At 40.1% G+C, this 22,504-nt stretch overlaps 1 protein-coding gene across 8 annotated transcripts in view; it reads left to right on the top strand.

Moving 5' to 3' along the window:
• USP31 (ubiquitin specific peptidase 31) overlaps nt 1–22,504 on the top strand; it is an 85,463-nt gene that overhangs the window by 25,823 nt on the left and 37,136 nt on the right. For 3 of the 8 annotated variants that reach the window (XM_032157110.2, XM_058440823.1, XM_058440820.1), the window contains 4 exons: nt 16,901–17,038; nt 18,594–18,682; nt 18,776–18,868; nt 19,500–19,635. In XM_032157110.2, the coding sequence (XP_032013001.1) occupies nt 16,901–17,038; nt 18,594–18,682; nt 18,776–18,868; nt 19,500–19,635 (456 nt within the window). Of the gene's footprint in view, nt 1–4,485; nt 4,553–14,658; nt 15,031–15,562; nt 16,374–16,900; nt 17,039–18,593; nt 18,683–18,775; nt 18,869–19,499; nt 19,636–22,504 lie in introns of those variants that run through there. The other 5 variants (XM_058440822.1, XM_058440819.1, XM_058440821.1 and 2 more) reach the window with 4 other exon arrangements.

Below are 22,504 nucleotides of genomic sequence, written 5' to 3'. Positions count from 1 at the left end.
TGTATTTTTAGCAGAGACGGGGTTTCACCATGTTGGCTAGGCTGGTCTTGAACTCCTGACCTCCGGTGATCCACCCGCCTCAGCCTCGTGCTGGGATTACAGGCATGAGCCACCATGCCTGGCCATGATGCTCTAGGTTATGACCACTTGAATTTCAGACTGTTTTTGAAGAGGTGGTATTTATTTATATCTCCAGTGTTCTAGTGCTGGATGACTCACTGAGGAGTATGTCCGGGAGAGGACACTCACTTCTCAGTATGATACATTCTGTGCCATTGTATCATCGTTGAATAACACAATGATAATCCATGTGCCTGGCATTTTGGGGAATGAGTCTTTTACGTAAGTGACTTCTGAGGTAACTACTTATTTGAACATCAGATCCTTACAATTTTAACCTTTTCTTTTGATTAGATGGCTTGATCATATTATTTTGTACTCGTTGCCGGGGTGAGAATCCTAGACATACACACTCAGTTGTTCCTTGATGATTTAGGGTTGTTAATGAACATCATTGCTTGATCTCCTTTTAGGTAATATGGAGGTTTCTTTTGGGGCTAGTGGGACTACATAGGCCCTGTTGAGTGGTTCTGGATTGCTGTATTGTTCGAATTCTTATTTCTGCTATGATATTTCCTTTCATTGCTCCCTACCATCTTCATGCTACTTTTCTCTTGCTTTATCCTATTTCTGGGATCCTGTACCTCCTACTTCCTCTTGTACTTTTCTTCTTTTTTTTTGAGACAGAATCTCACTCTGTCTCCCAGGCTGGAGTGCAGTGGTGTGATCATGGCTCACTGTAGCCTTTATCTCCTAGGCTCAAGTGATCTTTTCACCTCAGCTCCCCGGTAGTCAGGACCACAGGTGTGCGCCACTATGCCTGGCTAATTTTTAAATTTTTGATAGAAACCAGGTCTCTCTTTGTTGCCTGGGCTGGTCTCAAACTCTTGGCCACAAGCGATCTTTCTGCCTTGGACTGCCAAAGTGCTGGGATTATAGGCATGAGACACCATGCCTGACTGTTTTGCAGTTTCTAATCTGCTTTTTAGTTAAGTAACTAGATAAATAGAATCGGCTCTAAATAAGACTAACTAAACTGAGTTAGAGTCTGAGCGTCTAACTAAATTAAGAAACTTTAGTGTTTTTCCTTTTTAGTGTCAACTTTTTAATTTTTTATTTATTTATTTATTTATTTTGAGATGCAGCCTTCTTCTGTTGTCCAGGCTGGTGTGCAGTGGCATGATCTCGGCTCACTGCAACCTCCACCTCCCAGGTTCAAGTGATCTCCTGCTTCAGCCTCATGAGTAGCTGGAATTACAGGTGTGCACCACCACGCCTGGCTAATTTTTGTATTTTTAATAGAGACAGGGTTTCACCATGTTGGCCAGGCTAGTCTCGAACTCCTTACCTCAGGTGATCCGTCCACCTTGGCCTCCCAGAGTCCGAGGATTACAGGTGTGAGCTGCCGCGCCCAGCCTGATGTCAACTTTTTGAACGAAGTATGGCATACATACAGAAGAATATATATGTCGTTAGTGTACAGCTTGATGTATTATCCTAAAGTGATAATTTGTCACCCAGATCAAGAAGTAGGACATCTCTAACACTCCAGAAGGTACCCTTTCTGGAATGTTAGACTGTTGTCTAACACCATCCATTAGACCATCTTCTAACACCATTGATTAAACATAGACTGTCTTCTAACACCATCGATTAGTTTTGTCTGTTGTTGGACTTTATTATGAGTGAAATAAGTATATATTGTTTTAAAAACAGCTTTATTGAGATACAGTTAACCTACGATTTAATTCATCCATTTAGTGTACAGTTCGGTTATATTCTTGGAGTTGTGCAAACATTATCACAATCAATTTTAGAACATTTTTAATTATCCCCCCAAAAAACCCCATACTCATTAGCAGTCACTCCCTATTTCCCTGGAATATTCCAGCCCTACATGAACGCTAAGCTACATTGTGTCTCTATCTAGTCTGGACATTTCAGATAAAAGGAATCACATATGTGGCCTTTTGCATCTGGCTTCTTTCACTTAGCACGATATTTTTAAGGTTAATCATGTTGTAGTATATATCGTATTACATTCCTTTTTATAGCAGCAAAATATTCTATTATATGAATATTTCACATTTTGTTTATTCATCTGCCGATGGACGTTTGAGTTGTTTCTACTTTGGCTGTTATAAATAATGCTGCTGTGAACATTCACATACAGATTTTTATGTGGAGATATGTTTTTGTTCCTCTTGGGTATATTTTAGAGATGGAATTGCTGGGTCATATGGTAACTGTGTTTAATTGTTTGAGGAGCTGTCAGGCACTTTTCCAATGTTGCTACACCATTTTATTCCCACGAGCACTGTGTGAGGGTTCCAGTTTTTCCATATCCTCATCAACACTTATTAATGTCTGTCTTTTTCATTATAGCCATTTGAGTAGACATGAAGTGGTATCTCATTGTGGTTTTGGTTTGCAATAAGTATATATTCTTTTGTGTCTGGGTTCTTTTGCTAAAATTTGATATTAGATAACATCTATTTCTGTGAGAGTAGTGTCCAAATTTTTGTAGAAAACATGGAAAATATATGCACATTGAAATAATAAAATTGACTTACTTGCCTTCCCCTCCCCTGTGTGTGTATAACATAATTGATATCAAACCATATATCCAGATTTTCATCATGTGATCTTTATTTCATATTGTCTTATGAGTAATTTTCATCAAAAACTTTTCAGATCATTATATGAAGGTACTATAACCTATTTTTGACATGTAGATGGCTTCTGGTTGTAATGAATGTATTTTGTACGTAAGTCTTTCACTTTTGATCATTTCTTGAGGCTATATAAAATGAGGAAATTCCTTTCAGTAGTTACCTATTTCAAAGGCTCTTAAATCATATTATTACCTTATTTACAGAAGGATTTTACCACTAGCATTGTTAAGAATGTGTAGTACCCCACTGTTGTAATTAAAAAAGAAATCTTTAAGTTGCTAAGTAGAAAATAGCATTTCATTGTTTGAATTTGCATTTCTTTGGTTAGTAGTGAGGGAGAACAGCTTGATCTATTCTTTGAAGTTACTATATGATAGTAACATTTTGATACTAGGGAATTGCCCTATTTTGATTTCACACTCTTCTCTTTGTTTGCTGTCTGTATATTCACACACTCATCCATTTAGCATCCACATAAGAGAGGCAGATGACCAAGGCCTGAACCGATTAGAATTGGTAAAGATTGGGCTGGGCCAGGCCAGGCCTAGGCTGGGAAGGTTCTAAATTGTACTTTGCTAGGAGAAGACTGGAGCCAGGATGAGCTGGAGGTGTCTGTATTGGTTTTTAGGAGATCTGATTCTTGTGTCCAGGATTGAAAGAATGGGCGGAGGCTGTGATTGATTGGAGGCCTAAGAGTCAGCCTGGCTTGCCTGTCAAGTATCCGTAGGGTTGGCTGTGTAGAGTGCCACAGCAGGTCTGTGACTTGCAAGCGTCTCAGGCAGTTAAAATTTACTGGGAGTACTCTGGGTTTATGGCGATGTGAATGCATAATTTATAGTGAAACTTGCTGGGTCTGCTTATGAATAATCTCCCTTAGTTACTACTAAGTGATGTTGCAGTTATAAAAATGCAATAGCAGAATAATGAGTCAACGCAAGGTTATTTCCAGAATATTTTGGATCCCCTTATAAAATCGGCTGTTCAGTCAAAAACATTTTAGTTCTGTTATAATAAAATGTCAATATATTCAAAATCAAGAGGATTTTGCCTCTTGTGTGTGTGTATATAATCTGTGTGGGTTTATAGAAGAAATATATGCATCTTTGGCTTAGGGGTAGTTCAAGGCCTTATCTCATTTTTCCTCAAGTCCTTGCCTTTCCCACCTTATTCTGCCTCCTGGGATGTATAGGTCACTTTACTTCCACTTTGGAGAGGAGCGCCACTTAGTGAAGAACATTGATTGGCTCTTGTCCTGTGGGCAGGGCCATTTTGCTGAGCTCGTAAGTCGATATGGTCCTCCTCTACCTTCTTTTACTTGCTCAGAAAGCTGCCACTGCCATTCTTTTTTTCTCTTCCTCGGGTTAAGCATTCATCTCCCACCACCTGGCAAGCCAGGATGGCCTGAAAAGGCCGCTGGATGTAGCTGTAGGGATACATTCTTTTTCTCTCTGTAATTTTTCTTTGATGCTGGCTGCTGTCTCTTTCCCCAGTGGTTAAGATCCAGAGGTTGGTTTGGGCTTAGGGTTTAGAGTTACTATAAACGGAAAACTTTGGTTTAAAGCTCCATAGGTCTGTCTCTTGTTTGTAAACAGCCTGAGATATCATTGACATATAAAAATTGTGTATATTTAAAGTGTACAACTTGATGCTTTTTAAACCCTCAACCATTTGTAATGTGTCATGATAGGAATATATAATAATTTATTAGATATTTAGATGGCTTTTCAGTTTTAACTTTTAACTGTTTCAGATTATCATTCTTCCTGTATGATGACCAAGTTGCATTGGGACTGGACGTTTGCTTTTTTGTGTTGATTGTAAGTCAAAATTTCCCCCCTTCCTCCTTAAAAAAAGGGTTTGTTTTACTATAGTTTTGAATTGTAGATTGTGTTGGAAAAATGAGAAAGAGTCCAAAAAGAAGGTACTTTTGACTTACTTGAGTTAGTTGATTGGGTAGTTAAATACATTTTGGTGACCTGAGCTGACTCTAAACTTGGAGTCAGCAAGTCTTGGCCACTTAAGTTGTGCGGGGAAGGATGGACTGTTGGTGGAATTAATCTCCACCAGAAGAGCAGCTTGAGCATTTAAGGTGAAGAACACCCCCTTTACATTACTGATGAGAGACGGATGGAGTTCCCTAAAGCCAGATCTTTGTCTCTGGTGTGTTTGCTTTCTCTAGCATCCTGGGACACTAGGGCAGGACATAGTTCTTCACATGCTGCAACTTGATCTTTCTACATCATCTGCATTCCTCCTTATTTCTCAAATAACATGCCAATTAGATAAATGGCATTTTTGTTTCTGGGCCGTATTTCAGTCATAGGAAGAAATACAAATTGCAACAAAACAAAAACTGCTTAACAAGGATTTATTTAAAAGCAGATAAATTCCCTGAAGCCTCAGGGTTGGTGCAGCTGCAGTTCAGTCGTGCTTTATGTCTAATTGAGAATTGACATTTAGAATGAAGAACCTGAGCCCTGTATGATGCTGAGTCCTATATGGGGACAAATCATTTCAAGGTACTTTGTTGAAGAAAGATTATGGGCAAAAATATTTTAAGCCTTTTTTAATCAGCTGAGGTTGAAGAATAGTGGTAACTGGCTGGGCACGGTGGCTGATGCCTATAATCCCAGCACAGTGGGAGGCTGAGGCAGGCGGCTCACTTGAGGTCAGGAGTTTGAGACCAGCCTGGCCAACATGGTGAAACCTGTCTCTACAAAAAATACAAAAATTAGCTGGGCATGGTGATATGCGCCTGTAATCCCAGCTACTTGGGAGGCTGAGGCAGGAGAATTGCTTGAACTCGGAAGGCGGAGGTTGTAATGAGCTGAGATTGTGCCACTGCACTCCAGCCTGGGGGACAAAGCGAGACTGTCTCAAAAAAAAAAAAAAGAAAGAAAAGAAAAAAAGAAGAGTGATAACTTTGAAAAGTTACTTTGTTTCTCTGAGGCTAAGTTTTTTCATCTATAAATAAGAATACAGCATAGGGAATTTTGTAAGAGTGAATTTATTTATTTTATTTTATTATTTTCTTGAGACAGAGCCTTGCAGTGTCACCCAGGCTGGAGTGCAGTGGTGTGATCTCAGTTGACTGCAACCTCCGCCTCCTGGGTTCAAGCGATCCTCCTGCCTCAGCCTCTAGAGTAGCTGGGATTACAGGCATGAGCCACTATACCCAACCATTAAGGGTGAATTTTATAGAAAATAACATCTGTAAGCAATAAGCGTAATGCCTGATACAGTATAAGCACTCAATAAGCGTTAACTGTTATTGTTACCCTTTGCACCAAGCATTGTATTTGCTAGGTATTGGGGAAGTAATATTGAGTAAGACATTATTCCTGTTCACTGTCCAGTGATGCATGTGAGATGGTATGTCCTGGAGATATGAATAAAACGTAATGTAAGAAGTCATATAATGCACTTTGACAAAGGAGCCTCCCATAAGTTTTGGTGCTTTTGGAAGTGAAACTCCAGAGCTTTTCCAATGTGGCTGTGTTCGTTCTCAGACTTGGCTTCACATTAGAAATAGTCATTAAAAATAAGTCACACTTGAAAAAAAAATTAGCAGTGGGCTGCTGCCAGGACATGGTTTTTATTTTTAACTTTCCCCAGGTAATTCTAATGTGCAGCCAGGATTGAGAACTAATGCTTTAGATATTTTCTTGTGTTCTCTTTGGCATTTTTAAGGATTATGTAATATCATAGGGTGATTCTTTTCTTTTTTTATTCTATTTTTCAAAACTAACGTAATAGCATCTGTACAGAGTTTTAGACTTTACAAAATGCTTTTATGATCTCATTAAAGCCTTACAGTAATCCTTTTAGAAAAGCATTACTATCACCATTCCCGTTTTGCAGAAAAGATGACTGAGGCTCAGAGAAACATGTTAAGTAAAAAATGGTAGAAAGTTCGGGCACATTGACTGACACCTGTAATCCCAGCACTTTGAGAGGCTGAAATGGGAGGATTACTTAAAGTCAGGAGTTCAAGACCAGCCTGGCCAACATGGTGAAACCCCATCTCTACTAAAAATACAAAAATTAGCAGGACATGGTGGCGTGCACCTGTAGTCCCAGCTACTTGGAGGCTGAGGCAGGAGAATTGCTTGAATCCGAGAGGCGGAGGTTGCAGTGAGCTGAGATTGCACTACTGCACTCCAGCCTGGGCAGACAGAGAGAGACTCCATCTCAACAACAACAACAACAGAGAGAGACTCCATCTCAACAACAACAACAAAAAAAAAAAAAAAGGAAAAAAGTCAGAAGTAGTAGAATGAGAACTTGAACCCTGGTATTCATAATCCAGTCTTTTTCTACTGCATTTCTAGCAGAAAGTTTTTACCATTGTGTAAATACTTACTTGGAGGTCTTCTCTTGCTACTTGTATAATCTGTTGGGACAACTTTTGCTCCTTGTTCATCTGGCTGAATCCACTTATAGGATATTCCTTTCACTATTTCTCCCTTTTATCCTGGCTCTTGACCATACTTCAACCCTTAGTTTTGTGGTTTCATGAGTCAGTTATAATTTCTTGAAATGCAGTAACCATTACTCAACCCCTTTATTATAGTCTTTTCTTTTAGGTGAGGAATGCATACTTTACTAGTCGTTATTCAGCAATGCGTCCTTGCCACCAGGTCTTTATGGTACATATGAATTTGCTTAAAATCTGACACTAATCTTATAGCAGTGCAGGTATTCTTTGCTATCCAAATCTGTTTGGTTCCTGAGTTTGGATCCTGAGAACTTGGATATGATGGACACCTATACTTGAGTTATCCTATGCTTGGCCCTTGTGCCTGGAAGGATCAGGAGCTCTGTACAGGTTGAGCATCCTAAATCTGACAGTCTGAAATCTGAAATGCTCCAAAATTTGAAACTTTCTGAGCACTCACATGATGCTCAAAAGAAATGCTCATTAGAGCATTTTGGATTTTGAATTTTCAAATTTGGGATACTCAGCTGGTAAGTATAATACAAATAATCAGAAATCCAAAAAAAATATGAACTCTGAAATACCTATGGTTCTGAGCATTTTAGGTAAGGGATACTCAACCTGTACCAGGAATAACATGCTTTTCTCCGTGGCCAAATGTGAACAGAGTCCAAGGAATGTGTGTGGCATTTGCTCCTGTCCTCATCAGGTTGTCTTTCCATCCTGGATGGAAGCTCCCTTTCCCTGTGCCTCATTTCTCTCTCCTCTCCCACCAGGGTCCCCTGCTTATCTTTCTGAGGAGGGAGAGTGGTTTGAAGGGTGTGGTGGAGGGCATTCCAGCCTTAGGGGAAGTACATATGAAAGCCTAGAGGCCTTAGGGTCCCTTTCAAGGGCCTGTTGCCCCAGCCAGGAAATATTAGGGGCCTCTCAGTCTTATTTGTCTCGTCTCCCCTCAGAGGAGAAGATAAAGAAGAAGAATGGATGAAGGGCACTGAAGGCCCTATTTATTCTGTGTCTTAGTATGTCATACTATTGCATGGACACTATATTACCATTTTTTCATGAGTCGTATCTGTTTTTACAGTGTTCATCTATTTGTACAAATTTTATCCCTTATGTTTTAGCTAATTATTCTTCATCAACTTAGTAGGCATCCTGAAAGTAAAATTCAAAAGATGAAACTTTTCTCAAGACAAGTGCTCATTATTTTATTTCCAGCAGCAGCCCATAAACCAGATTTCACTTTTAGATACCACCCAGCTGTTTGCATTTCATCCATTTATTTTTCTAAAAATGTAAATACTATTGTCCTCCTGAGTTCTTCTGTTTTTTTTTGTTTTGTTTTGTTTTGTTTTTTTGTCCGTGATCACTGGAAACAAATTTTGTGTTTCTTCTGGCATAGAATCAAAGAAAGTGGGCAATGATTGGGTTTGATGAGTCTTGCAAGCTACTCTTCTTCCCAAAAGAGGAGCCCAACTCCTGATCATTCATGTCAGACCAGTATTGCCACATCCATTTCCCATGGGTGGAAATCACCAGTGACTGACCATTGCTTTTTCTTCTCCTTCCTGGGGGTTAGGTGCAGGATGTCTTGGACCAGTCAGTATCTTTTCCCTGGAGCCTGGGATGCTTTGGCCTCTTTACTAGGGCTCTACAGGAAGAAAGACCCTCATGTCTAATTTTATGGCTCTTTTCTTTTCTGACCCATGTTTCCAACTTTTTTTTTTTCTTTAAGGGAAAAAAATAAAAACATTCTCTCTTTGAAGGGTAAGGAGAAATTTTGTGAAACTTGAAAACCCAGTAAGTGTTTTGCCTTTTACTTTATTATTTAGTAACTATATGCTAAGGATCATCCCAACTGAGGGGAAAATAGGAGCAGGGGTCAAACTTGTTTATAGTAGGATGTATAGGATTTAAGCCAGGAGACCAAGAGACTCAGTTTAATATTTTTTCCTAACAGAAACACTATACCCAAATTCTGTAAAATAGACACAAATATGTAAGACTAATTTTAAGAAGGTGCATGTTCTATTTTTTCTTTTCTATTTTCTTTTTATTTATTTTAAATGGAGACGGGGGTCTCGATGTGTTGCCCAGGTTGGTCTTGAACTGGGCTCAAGCCATCCTCCTGCCTTGGCCTCCCAAAGTGCTGAGATTACAGGCATAAGCCAACACACCTGGCCCACATTCTATTTTCTATAGAAATGACATACTTAAATAATTTCTCAGATTGTAGCAATGCTTCTCTTCACAGAGGACATTGATAATCAACTTTTTCAAAACTGCAAACATACAGAAAGATTAATTTAGGACATCAAATAAACTAAGGTTTAATTATGGAAAAAAATCGTAAAAGGCAAATCAAAGCAGCATCAGATGTGACCAAAAACATAAACCAGATCACTTGCTGGGACTCTTGGGGAAGGGCTTGGGTGAAGATTTGGGATGCAGGGGTCTCATCTGCTCATTTGATGAACCAGGATTCGAAGCACAGGTTCAGTGAGTTGCCTCTGATAACTATTGGTTTGTGGCAGAGCCGGAGCTTGAGCTTAGGATTCTTGACTCCTACTGTTTTTCTTTTTTCTGCGATACATACTAAAGGATTGGCCATTAGATTCTTCTATGTTTTGTTTTGTCTGGGGAAGAGGTAAGATAAGTAGTCCCCTGGGTATCTGCAGTGGGAATAAGTTACCATTGTGAGGGGTAAAAAGAGGCAGAAAGAGGACCTTTTGTGTTTGTGTATTGAGATTTTCTTTTCCTTAAATTTCCTTTCGGGTGTGACATAGTGATTTAGGGTGGGGTTGACCCAGAATGGTTTTTGCCCTAGTTAAGAGGATCGTGGACGTTCTGTTACCTGTTTGGTCGTGCCCAACAAACATGTTGTTGAGCAGCCTTGGCACTCCGCGTTAGAACACAGCAGTTGGTGGATTAAGTGTGGATGAGTTGAAATGAGAGTGGACAGAAGCGTAAATAAATTTAATGCAGTCCTGATAATTGAACGTAGTCCCCACCCTGAAATCTGAATGGATGCTGTGTATAAAATATCTGCTTTGAAATATAATGAAGAGTTTGATTTCAGTTAATTTGTTTGGAATGTCTATGTTGAAAACTTTCTTTTTTTTTTTTTTCTATTTTTTCCCCATTGGGAGTCAGTTAAGAGAGAGGATTCAGAACAGAAGCTTGCTGTACTTCTGACAGTTTGGCCCAACTCTATGCCATGAGATTGTCATTATCCCTGTTACACCTAAGAGCTCTTCTTGGCAGTTGTCCTCTACTTTCTTTACAAAATAAACTCAAAAAACCAGGTTCCCTGCCTTCCTGTCTCTAGCTTATCTGCATCCAGGACTATCTTTACCTCCTTCTCTTCCATCTCTCCTGCTACCTTCTGTTTAAGGCCAGTTCCTCTGCAGCCTCTTTTAAATCAATCTCTCCTTTTCCCCTTACCAAAGAATCACCTTTTGTTTTTTTTTTTTTGAGTAAGGGTCTTCCTCTGTTGCCCACGCTGGAGTGCAGTGACGCGATCTCGGCTCACTCAGTCTCTACCTCCCAGGTTCAAGCAACTGTCCTGCCTCAGTCTCCTGAGTAGCTGGGATTACAGGCGCCCACCACCACGCCTGGCTAATTTCTGTATTTTTAGTAGAGATGGGGTTTCGCTATGTTGGCCAGGCTGATCTTGAACTCCTGACCTCAGGTCATCCACCCGCCTCAGCCTCCCAAAGTGCTGGGATTACAGGTGTGAGCCACTGCACCCAGCCTGAAGAATCATCTTTATTCAGATATCTCCTTTCTGTTAGCTCCTTCGCTTAGCCTGTGGGTCCCTCTGCTCCTGAAGGTCCCCTCCAGATGGTCACAGCATCTTTCCTCCATCCTTTTATAACTGAGCTCCTTGGTGATGAAGAATGATCTCTGGCAGTCATTCAATCCCTTGCCTTGTTTCTTTTAACCCTCTCTGATAAATATTCTGCTTCATTGAGATTACATGAGCAAGCAAACTCTTAATTTGCTATTCCAGAGGATCTGTCTCAAAGCCTGTCTGACTTGCCTTTTCTGCGGTGGTTTTCATTGTTGCTTCCACCTCCGTGGAGGTTTGTCTGTCCTCACTTGTATGATGCCACTCTCTCTCTCCTGGCTGCCACCTCTTTGCTTCTTCACGGGCAACTTTTCTGTGACCTTTTCCAGTGTTCAAGATTCTGTCCCGGCTGCTTCCTCTTCTCACCAGATGTTCCCTGGGTTCTGTCTCATGTGATAGGCGTGTGCTGCTCTGATTCAAATTTCCAGCTCAGATCTCTTTCCTGAGCACCAGATTTAACCTCACCTGGGATCATGTTGATACCTCAAATGCAGCTTGTTCAAAACTGTGGTCCCCTAATCTCTTCCTCTGTTCCTGGTTTCGTTATCTACCTAAGTCAGAAATGGGAGACCTTGGTGTCATCTCCTTTCCTCTTTCGATCTGTCAGTATAGTGACACCTACATGTTTGTTTGTCTTCCATCCCGAGTCAACCAAGCTTTCATTAGTGCTAATGATGTTTTTTATCAATTCTTTTTTTTTTTTTTTTTTTGAGACGGAGTTTTGCTCTTGTTGCACAACCTGGAGTGCAATGGCGTGATCTCGGCTCACTGCAACCTCCTCCTCCTGGGTTCAAGTGATTCTTCTGCCTCAGCCTCCTGAGTAGCTGGGATTACAGATATGCACCACCACTCCTGGCTAATTTTGTATTTTTAGTAGAGATGGGATTTCTCCATGTTGGTCAGGCTGGTCTTGAACTCCCGACGTCAGGTGATCCACCCACCTCAGCCTCCCAAAGTGCTGGGATTACAGGTGTGAGCCACCACACCTGGCTATTCATTTTTTTAAAATTAGGAAATCTTCTCTTCTGTAGCTCACATTCTTCCATTATATATACTAATGCCTTTGGTTTTGATTCTTCTAAATTAGGGGAACATAAGGCCACAAGCCAAACCATTTCAAGATGGAATAAGATTTTTTTTTAAATTATTATTCTTTTTATTGAGATGGAGTCTCACTCTTCTCGCCCAAGCTGGAGTGCGATGGCACGTTCTCAGCTCACTGCAACCTCTGCCTCCCTCGTTCAAGCATTTCTCCTGCCTCAGCCTCCCAAGTAGCTGAGATTACAGGCATGTGCCACCACGCCCAACTAATTTTATGTTAGTATAGACTGAGTTTCACCATGTTGGTCAGGCTGGTTTTGAACTCTTGACCTCAGGTGATCCACCTGTCTCAGCCTCCCAAAGTGCTGGGATTGCAGGCGTGAGCCACCATGCCCAGGCCGTTTTTATATATATATATATACACACACACACACACACACACACACACACATATATATATATATAAATGCTAAAGGGAGATAGACGTGAAGACTGAGAAAAAAAACACTTGGATTTGGTGATTTAGTGGGGAGGTTTTGTACCGTGGTGAAGACTTCCCATCATGCCTGTTCCTCCTTGTGTACCTATTTCTGAGATGGCATCCAGTGGTCCCTTCCAGGTATTTGAAACTTTGTTGTTATCAGGATCCTTCTCCCTTGCTCATTTTATTCAGTAAGTTGTGTCAGTGACACCTCCATATTCTCTGTGATATCCCTTTGTTTTTTTCCTCCCGAATCTGAATCTCAAGATCTATAAATGAATATTTTCTTGTTGATTCACATCAAACTGATCATCAGATTGTGATGCAAATTGCAAATCTGTTCCTTCTTTTCACCTCTGTTATCGTTGTCTTAATTGGAATATAGTAGACAGTTTTTAGTTCTCTGGCCTCCTTTATCATTCTTCAACATTTCACACTGTTTGATCACCCTTTTCTTCATGAAACTGTCTTCATGTGACTCTTGGACACCATTCTCCTGATTTTCTCACTACATCTTTGATGGTTTTTTTCTTGAGCTTCTTTGAGCCCCCCACCTAAATATAGGTTACCTCTGCATTCTGTCCTCTGGCTCGATCTCTCATAGATGATGTCTGGGCACTCTCAGCCTTAGTTGAGGTTTCTACCACCACCCATCTGTTGAATTCCAAATTTTCGTCCTTAGCACAGACTCCTGCAGTGAGCCCACAGATCCGTATTTTTCAGTTGTTTATGAGATAACTTCCATTCAGAGCTTCCGTAGAACTTTAGCTACAATGGATTTGAAAGGGGGGACTCATTCTGGGAACTCTTTCCTGGACTTCCTCCTTTTTTATTTTCTGTCTTGATGCAGGATACTACCAGTTGCTCATCTAGGTAAGACACCTGAATGACATTAATGCCTCCTTCCTCCCTCTCCACGTTCATTAGGTCACAAATCCTATTGATTCTACCACTCAAGTTCCTAAATCTCTCCCAAATCTGCCTTCCCATTCTGTCCTCACTGCTTTAGCTTAGACTGTCGTTATTTCTTGCCTCTTTAGTTTGTTTCCTAACTGCTCTCCCATTGTGCAGTTACCTCCCCTGCTTTCTCTCTTTTTTATTTATTTATTTTTTCGAGACGGAGGCTCACTGTCATCCAGGCTGGAGTGCAGTGGCACGATCTTGGCTCACTGCAAGCTCCGCCTCCTGTGTTCACGCCATTCTCCTGCCTCAGCCTCCCAAGTCACTAGGACTACAGGTGCCCACCACCATGCCTGGCTAATTTTTTGTATTTTTAGTAGAGACGGGGTTTCACCACGTTAGCCAGGATGGTCTTGATCTCCTGACCTCGTGATCCACCCACCTTGGCCTCCCAAAGTGCTGGGATTACAGGTGTGAGCCACTGCACCTGGCCCCCTGATTGTTCTTTACTCCCATACATAATATGGCTAAAATTTGAGTGCTGGTTATATCTCATTTACAAGTGAAATGTTTGGCATGCATTCTCAAAATCTATTCATCACACTGAGTCATTATTATCCATTTTACTTTGGAGGAGAGTAGACCCAGGCCTCACAAATAGGAAGTGGGGCAACAGGGATCTGAACTCAGGCTGTATGCTCCAGAGCCCATGATCTTAATTTACCAGTTCATTTACGGCTCCCTGTGCCGTGTTTGAGTGGCGTTTAGAATCTTTCCTGAGCTGGCCTCTGACTTTACTGTTTCATCTCCTCCGACTCTGCCTAATCTGTTTACTGTTTGATCTTCTCCCATTCTGTCTAATAGACCTGGAATTTCAGGCCTATTTCTACCTTGTTTGTCTTCCTTGAAGGTGTCATATTGTACCTTTGTGTGTTTGTGCATGTTGCTTCCTCAGTCTTGAATCCCTGCCTCTTTATCTTCAAGGCCCAGCTCAAATGACATCTCCCGGAAGGGTTTCTTGTCTATTAGTTACCACCACTGTCCTCCTACTTCTTAATTAGCCTCTATTCATTTCCTGTGATACGCATATACACAACTGCCATATTTACATTTATAGAAAGTTTGTAAATATATTCGTATTTAAATAAACTTTTAGGATAGTTTTAGATTTACAGAAAAGTGGCAAAGGTGGCATAGAGTTTCCACAAAGCCCATACTCAGTTTCCCTTCTGTTAATATCCTATGTCACTGTAGTGCATTTGTTATAACTAAGAAGCTAACATTGGTACATTACTGTTGATTAAATTTGATACTTTATTCAGGTTTCCTCAGTTATTCTCTTGCACCTTTTTTCTGTTTCAGGCTCCCATGGGATAACACATTACATTTAGTCGTCCATCTTAGTCTCTTCTGGTCTGCGATTGTGTCTCAGACTTTCCTTATCCTTGATGACCTTGATAGTTTTGAGAAGCACCAGTCACATTTTTTTTTTTTTTTTTGGCAGAATGTGTGCCTGAACACTCTATTCTGTCATATGACTATATGCGTGTGGCTGACTCTCCCACCAAATTGAGACATCCTCAAGGTCAGGCACTGGGTCTTATTATCTTTGTATCCTAATGTTCTGTACAGTGCTCTCTGCATGTGGTAGCAGGTGCTCAGTAACTAGTTGTTAGGCGGATGGACATGAAAAGTTAAATACAACATGAAGTAGAGTGTGATTAGGCACCAACATACACAGCACAGTTAATAGGTACTAGGGAATTTAGGCATGGGAAGCATTAGTACTTTTTTTTTTTTTTTTTCCCCTCAGTTTGGGTTTTGTCTGATGTTTTCCTTATGATTAGACTGAGGCCATGGGTTTTTGGGAGGAAGGCCAGAGGTAAACGGTTATTTTCATCACATATCAAGTGCACATGCTAGCAACGTGACTTACCACTGATGATGTCAAACTTGCCCAGCTCTCTGAAGCAGTGTTAGTTACTGTGTTAGTAACTATAAGTTACTTTCTACTCCTCTTTCCATTCTCCTGTCTTTGGAAGTAAGTCACTATCACAAGCCACACTGAAGGTGTAGGAGTGGTAAGCTCTACCTCCTGGAGGGGGGATTATTGATATAAATTATTTGGAATTCCTCTGTAAGGAAGATTTGTCTCTTCTCCATCATTTATTCATTCAGTCATTTAATTATATCAATTTATACTTTTTTATACTTTGGGTTATAACCCAATATTGTTTTTTCTGTTGATCAGATTGTTCCAGCTTTGGCTGTTGGGAGTTCTTTTAGATTGGTTCCTGTGTCCCTTTGACATGTCGCCTGTCCCAATGTCCTCGAATCAGCCATTTCTCCAAGGAGCCCTAGTTTTATATTGGAAAATGGTCTTAGAAACCAAGATATGGGCACTGGATGTGCACGTTGTTACTGGGGTGTCACTACTTCTTTGCCTTTCAGTGTACAGATACATGGATATTAACCCAAGTTTATATAAATATCTGTAATTATTTATCTGTTCATCTCTATATTAAGCGAAATAGGAGTTTATACCGACTTCAGCTGATTCATTGCCTTCCCTCCTTGCTTATCTGTAACTTCCCTCTCTATGAGAAACTTGGCATCCATCACCACCATCATCCCATTAGCTACACTGTAAGTGTGGACTTTCTCCCTTTCCCCCTCACTAGGCTCTTAGTATCTTAGACACTTATTAAATCTTTGTTGATGAGTGATGAATCTTGAAGCTGTTATGTATCTTACATAATAAAAGTTTAGCATTTTAGCAAAAGCAATGTAAATCAATCTTGTAAAGTTTGAAACAAAACTTTTAACTGCTTTATTATGTAACATGTGTTCATTGTAGAAAATACGAAAAGTGAGAAGGAAAAAAAGCATCTGTTATTCTATCACCCAGAGATAATACTTAATATGTAGGTATGTGTTATTTTAGAACTTTTTCTTTGTATGAATATGTCTACACCCCCCACAAACGATTTTTACAAGAATACATTCACATTTCACACTATTTATTTATAACCTTTTTTCACTTAATATAGTATTTCTTAAGGATGTCATGTAGTTGTATCATAATTTGTCTTTACTGTTTCATCTCCTCCTACTCTTAACCAATTCTCTTTTTTAAGATGTCTGAGTTATTACCAATTATTTGCTTTTATAAACCCTGATTAATATTTTCTTAGAAGTCTTGACAGGCTGTTCTGATGATTTCTTTAGATATACTCCTAAAAGAAGGATTGCTGGATTAAGTGTATTAAGGGTTCTGGCACATGTTTCTAGGGGTGAGGTTTTTACACTGGCATCTGTTTTTACTTTGCACTCCTTCTGGGAAGTACTCTCTAACACCCTTGAGATCTTGCATCCCTTTTGGGATTATGAATAAATAGTTTTTCTTTAAAGCCAGGAACTCACAGCTGTTCATGCTGATTTATTTACCTGCATAGACTATTGTGTCAAAGAATGCACTGCAGTACCGGGGAAATTCCCAGCATGATGCGCAGGAGTTTCTGCTGTGGCTTTTGGACCGAGTTCATGAAGACCTCAACCATTCAGTGAAGCAGAGCGGCCAGCCTCCTCTGAAGGTAAGGACGCATGCTCCCCTAGGGCAGTTAGCTAGCCATGAGAGCATGTAGATTCTTCTACTGAGGACTTGTTGCATTGAGTTAATACAGTGAAATTGACTAAGCTCTGGGTGAGTATAAGATTCAATGGCTACTTAAAGGACATTTCCTTTTGTTTACTACTGTGCTGGCAGTGTAAGATACAAGAGCTGTTGTCCTCAAGGAATTTATAGTCTAATGAGAGGGGAAACATTTGCATGTATGATGAGCTTCAGATTAAAAAAAGTGATTCCATTTCACTAAACTGTTTTTAAAGCAGAATATGTTTGTTTTTTATTCTAGTAAGACACATACTCTGTAGTTCACTGGAATGAATACACAATCATAAAGGAAACGTATGGATTTTCTCTGCTGTTGGGATTGGATTTGACCATAGGAGCCCCAGAATGTCTTATTGAGAAACATAGTGATTAATTCTTAATTTTATACATGTAGTCTTACAAATATGGATAAAATGACATATAATGGAAAAAATTTAGACTAAAGAGTTGCTTCCCTTGGGCAGCTTTTAAAGTTTTTGGTAATTCTGCTCTGTACTTCAAATTTTAAATTTCTAAGTTTGGTAAGTTGTTAAATTATTCTGATTCAAGGTCCTTTTGTGCCTGAACACTCTATTCTGTCATATGACTATATGCGTGTGGCTGACTCTCCCACCAAATTGAGACATCCTCAAGGTCAGGCACTGGGTCTTACTATCTTTGTATCCTAATGTTCTGTACAGTGCTCTCTGCATGTGGTAGCAGGTGCTCAGTAACTAGTTGTTAGGTGGAGGGACATGAAAAGTTAAATACAACATGAAGTAGAGTGTGATTAGGCACCAACATACACAGCACAGTTAATAGGTACTAGGAAATTTAGGCATGGGAAGCATTAGTACTTTTTTTTTTTTTTTTGAGATGGACTTTCGCTTTTGTTGCCCAGGCTGGAGTGCAATGGCACAGTCTCGGCTCACCACAACCTCTGCTAACTGGGTTCAAGTGATTCTCCTGCCTCAGCCTCCGGAGTAGCTGGGATTACAAGCATGCGCCACCACAGCTGGCTAATTTTATATTTTTAGTAGAGATGGGGTTTCTCCATGTTGGTCAGGCTGGTCTTGAACTCCCGACCTCAAGTGATCCACCCCGGCCTCTCAAAGTGTTGGGATTACAGGCATGAGCCACTGCGCCCGGCCAGTATTAGTACTTTTAAAGTGGTTGGGGATTACTTCTTAGAGGAGATTGGGATGGGGGCTTTGAGAATTGGAGGGAAACTGGAGCATCCTGGGGAAGGGGAGCTGCCCGGCTGAGTGCCGTGCAGAGACGATCGCTGGGAGAGTCTGTGTGAGGGGATGAGTCCACGCGACCCACATCCTACCTGCTGTGTTCTGGCTCCTTTAGCAGGTGCCCGTCACTGAAGGATCTGCACCTGATGCATAGCTTGTGAAGGAAGTCAAGGTCATTTGTGATTCTCTAGCTTCATCTTCAACCAAGAATTGGTCTTTCTAGTCTGTGAAATTGTATTTTCTTTTTTTTTTTAGCCACCGTCAGAGACTGATATGATGCCTGAGGGACCATCTTTTCCTGTCTGTAGCACTTTTGTACAAGAACTCTTTCAAGCCCAATACAGGTATGAGCAAATCAGATGTTCCTACTTATTTTGTTTACCTGACATCGTTCTGGGTGATTTTAATGTCAAGCATCTTACCTTTTTGTTTTGAAGATCTTCTTTGACGTGTCCTCATTGTCAGAAACAGAGCAACACTTTTGATCCTTTCCTTTGCATTTCTTTGCCTATTCCTCTACCCCACACAAGGTAAGAATGGATTTAGTAAAATGAAGACTGTATTTTCTTACTGTATTCCTTTTCCTCTGTAGGCTTCTATTAGGTTGTCTTACTTATTTAGACAGGTAATGGGATTAATAATGGGATTGAATACAGTCATTGCTACAACCTTACAAGAATAAATGCCCTCCTGAGTTTGCAGGGTGAACAGGCACATGAGGCAAGCAGGGGCTGTGTAGTCTGGCCAGGTTTGTCATCCACACAGTATCGGGGGAGGGGGAGGGCTGCTGAGTGACTTCAGGATTCTCTAGAGACCTAACTTTACATTTCTTGTTTCTTAGTTGCTTTATTTTGAACAATTTCTCAACATTTCCAGGAGTTATGCTGTTCTAAAGAAAATACAAAGCACAGAATCAAGTGTAGATATATTTTTGTTCACTTCATAGAATGTTCATTTTATGAAGATTGCCTTTTCCAAAGATATTGATGATTGTTTGATAGTTCTGCTTAGAGCCAAGTGAAATTTTTCCATTTGGGCTTCCGAGTAACAGTGTGGGTTAGCTTTAGTTTTTTGTTGATTTCAGCTCAGGTTTATTTTGCATCTTCTATATTTTAGTTGAAATAAGTGACTAATGAGAAGATCTGACTTTGATCTGTACAGGCCTCTCTATGTCACGGTAGTGTATCAAGGGAAATGTTCTCACTGCATGAGGATTGGTGTGGCCGTACCTCTGTCTGGGACTGTTGCCAGACTTCGGGAAGCAGTGTCTATGGAAACAAAGATCCCCACTGATCAGGTAATAAGTCTGCTAAGACCAGGTACACATGAGCCACAAAAGTATTGCTTTCTGTTCTCTTAGAATTTTTTATAGTTCTTGGTCAAGTATGGTTAGATAGAGATTTAAAACCAGTTGCATTTAGAGTTGAGGGAAAAAAATCAAGACCCCAAAGACTAAAATGTATAGAGAAACTTTTCATGTTTCATTTAATTGTGTATATAATTTTAAAAGAAGCTGTGACTTTACACCAAGACCTTCTTGTAGCTTTGTTCATAAGGTATAATTACTTAACCCTTCTTAAATCATTCGTGTGGATGTGTACGTGGGCAGTGGAGCGTCCTCGCAGTGTTTGATAGTCAAAGAGGCTTTGAAAACTTGAGCAGTGACTCTGGAAAACCCCTTCCCATTGTGGTGATATGAGTGGATATCTTGCTAGTACAGTGTTCTGTATGTAATAGATGCTCCGTACGTTTTGTTTTCTCATTATGGCTGGATCAGAGTCTCTTGTTTAGAGAAGAGAAAGGAAAGTTGTGCCCATGCCGCATCCCTTTTTGGGTAAATGTTTGATAAGCAGTTATGTTGAAATTGACCAAAAATACTTTTGACCTGTTTGGACTTGACATGTTTTTGCATATAGCTTTTACTCAATTTACTATTATTATTTTATTTGGAAAAACATTCCTTATTTAAGATTTATTAAGGAAAGATGACTCAGTAGCTAAATTGCTTTCCCTAGATAGTAGCTTCTGGAAGCTACTATGTAATCCCTGGAATAATAAAGGTGTTTTGTACTTTGGCCTCATGTGGCCTCATTTGAGAAGTTACCACAGTAAAACAAATACAGCCAGCAGTGTTGCCCTAATATGGCAAATATCTCATATTTTTGCAGGCCAAGTACTGGCATATTGATAAAATGTTCATATTCTTTCCTACTCTGAAAAGCCCATTGGCTCTTTCTTCCCTTCAGGATGAGGGAAAGGCAGAAAGGGAGGGAGCGAGGCTTCGGTGGTGTCCAGGGCAAATCTGGTTGCATCTTTAGAGCTTCTAGCACTGTTTGGCTCCTTTTGCATGTGGTTTAAATTGGTGAAATAATTACAAGTTTGCTGTTGATCTCAGTTTGCTGAAGAGAGTGAATTTTACTTGCATGTTCACCGGCAGAAAAACAACATGGTCATTAAATTCGTTAGAAGGAAAATGTGCCAGGAATATTTTTGCTGGACTATTTGTGGAATATACCACCAACCCCTTTTACCTGGTAGATTTGCAGAATGTTAGTGCTGGTAGAGGGGACCTCAGGGGTCCAGTCCAACTCCCTTATTTGAAAGAGGCTCAGAAAAGCCATGTGACTTGTTCAGGTTTGCAGGGCTGGTTGGTGACAGGCCGGACTGGAACCTGCATGCCCAATCCCGTGCTTTTTCACTAGACAGCGCGGCTGAGCATATAATGAAGTCTTTAAATGTCTCCAGTGTTCTCCTCTCCATCTTTTGTTTTTCTGTTTTGTTTGTTTGTTTGTATGTATGTATGTACGTATGGATTGATTGAGACAGGGTCTTACTCTTGCCCAGGCTGGAGTGCATTAGTGCAATCATGTCTCACTGCAGCCTCAACCTTGTGGGCTCAAGCAGTCCTCCCACCTCAGCTTCCCAAGTAGTGGGGACTGTAGGCGCATGCCACCACACCCAGCTGATTTTTGTATTTTTCATACAGACGAGGTTTTGGCATGTTGCCCAGGCTGGTCTTGAACTCCTGGCCTCAAGCAGTCCTTCTGTCTTGGCCTCCCAAAGTGCTGGGATTACAGGCTTGAGCCACCATGCCTGTCCTGTTTTTCTGTTTTATTGTAAAATAACCATTTCAGAAATATAACCGAAAGAGGAAGTGTCTCATACTAGGTATCTTAATGCTAAGGGTTACTAACTTTAATACTATGTTATATAGTATTCATTTAGATTTTTTCCATGCATATATACGTTATTTTATATAAGTAGAATCATTTACACATATTATTTTTACCTTGCTTTGTATTTACTTAGACTTTTGCATGTTAGTGCAAATATATATAGTTTATTCTTTTTAGTAGCTTTATAATTCCAGTAAGGCTATACTACATCTAACTAGTTAGTATTTTTGGACATTTGAGTTGATTTTTTTTTTTTTCAATACAAATATCCATGGTTTAGGCTTGAAAAATAGAAAATGAAATGATATGGGAGAAAGCCTCAGAGTCAGATGTGGATTCTGTCCTCGACATGAGGCTGAATCGTTGTAGAACTTTAGTCAAGTCTCTTGGCTTCTCTTCTTTCAGTGAAACGGAGGTTAGACATTATGATCTCCTGGTTCTCTTCTACACTAGAACTTAGAGAAACTCTGGAGTTAGAGTCATAGAGTTCTGCATCAGAGTACAGGTGTCCCTCAGTGTCCATGGGATTGGTTGTAGGAACCCTTGCACTAGGATACCAAAATCCACAGTGCTTTAATCCCTTTTATAACATGGCACAGTATTTGCATAGAACCTAAGCATATCATTCTGTATACTTTATTTATTTTTACTTTTTATTTTATGGATACATAATAGTTGTACCTCCAATATACTTTAAATCATCTCCAGATAGCTTATAATATTTAATACAGTGTAAATGTTATGTAAATAGTTGTTATGCTATGTTGTTTAGGGAATAATGACAAGAAAAAAAGACTCTCTGTTCAGTATACATTCAATCATCCTTTTTTTTTCTTCTGAATATTTTTGATCTGCAGTTGGTTGAATCCACAGATGTAGCACCCACAGATACGGAGGGGTGACTGTATATTGTTATATAATTACAGAGGCTACTGTGCTTCCAGGATTCTCTCATTAAAGGCAAATAAAGTGGGCTCTGCGAGATGTTTC

The sequence above is a fragment of the Hylobates moloch genome, unplaced genomic scaffold (assembly GCF_009828535.3).
Source record: "Hylobates moloch isolate HMO894 unplaced genomic scaffold, HMol_V3 SCAFFOLD_6, whole genome shotgun sequence".
Classification (NCBI taxonomy): Eukaryota; Metazoa; Chordata; class Mammalia; order Primates; family Hylobatidae; genus Hylobates; species Hylobates moloch.
Note: the sequence above shows the minus strand (reverse complement) of the source record. Positions and strands in the feature narration are given on the sequence as shown.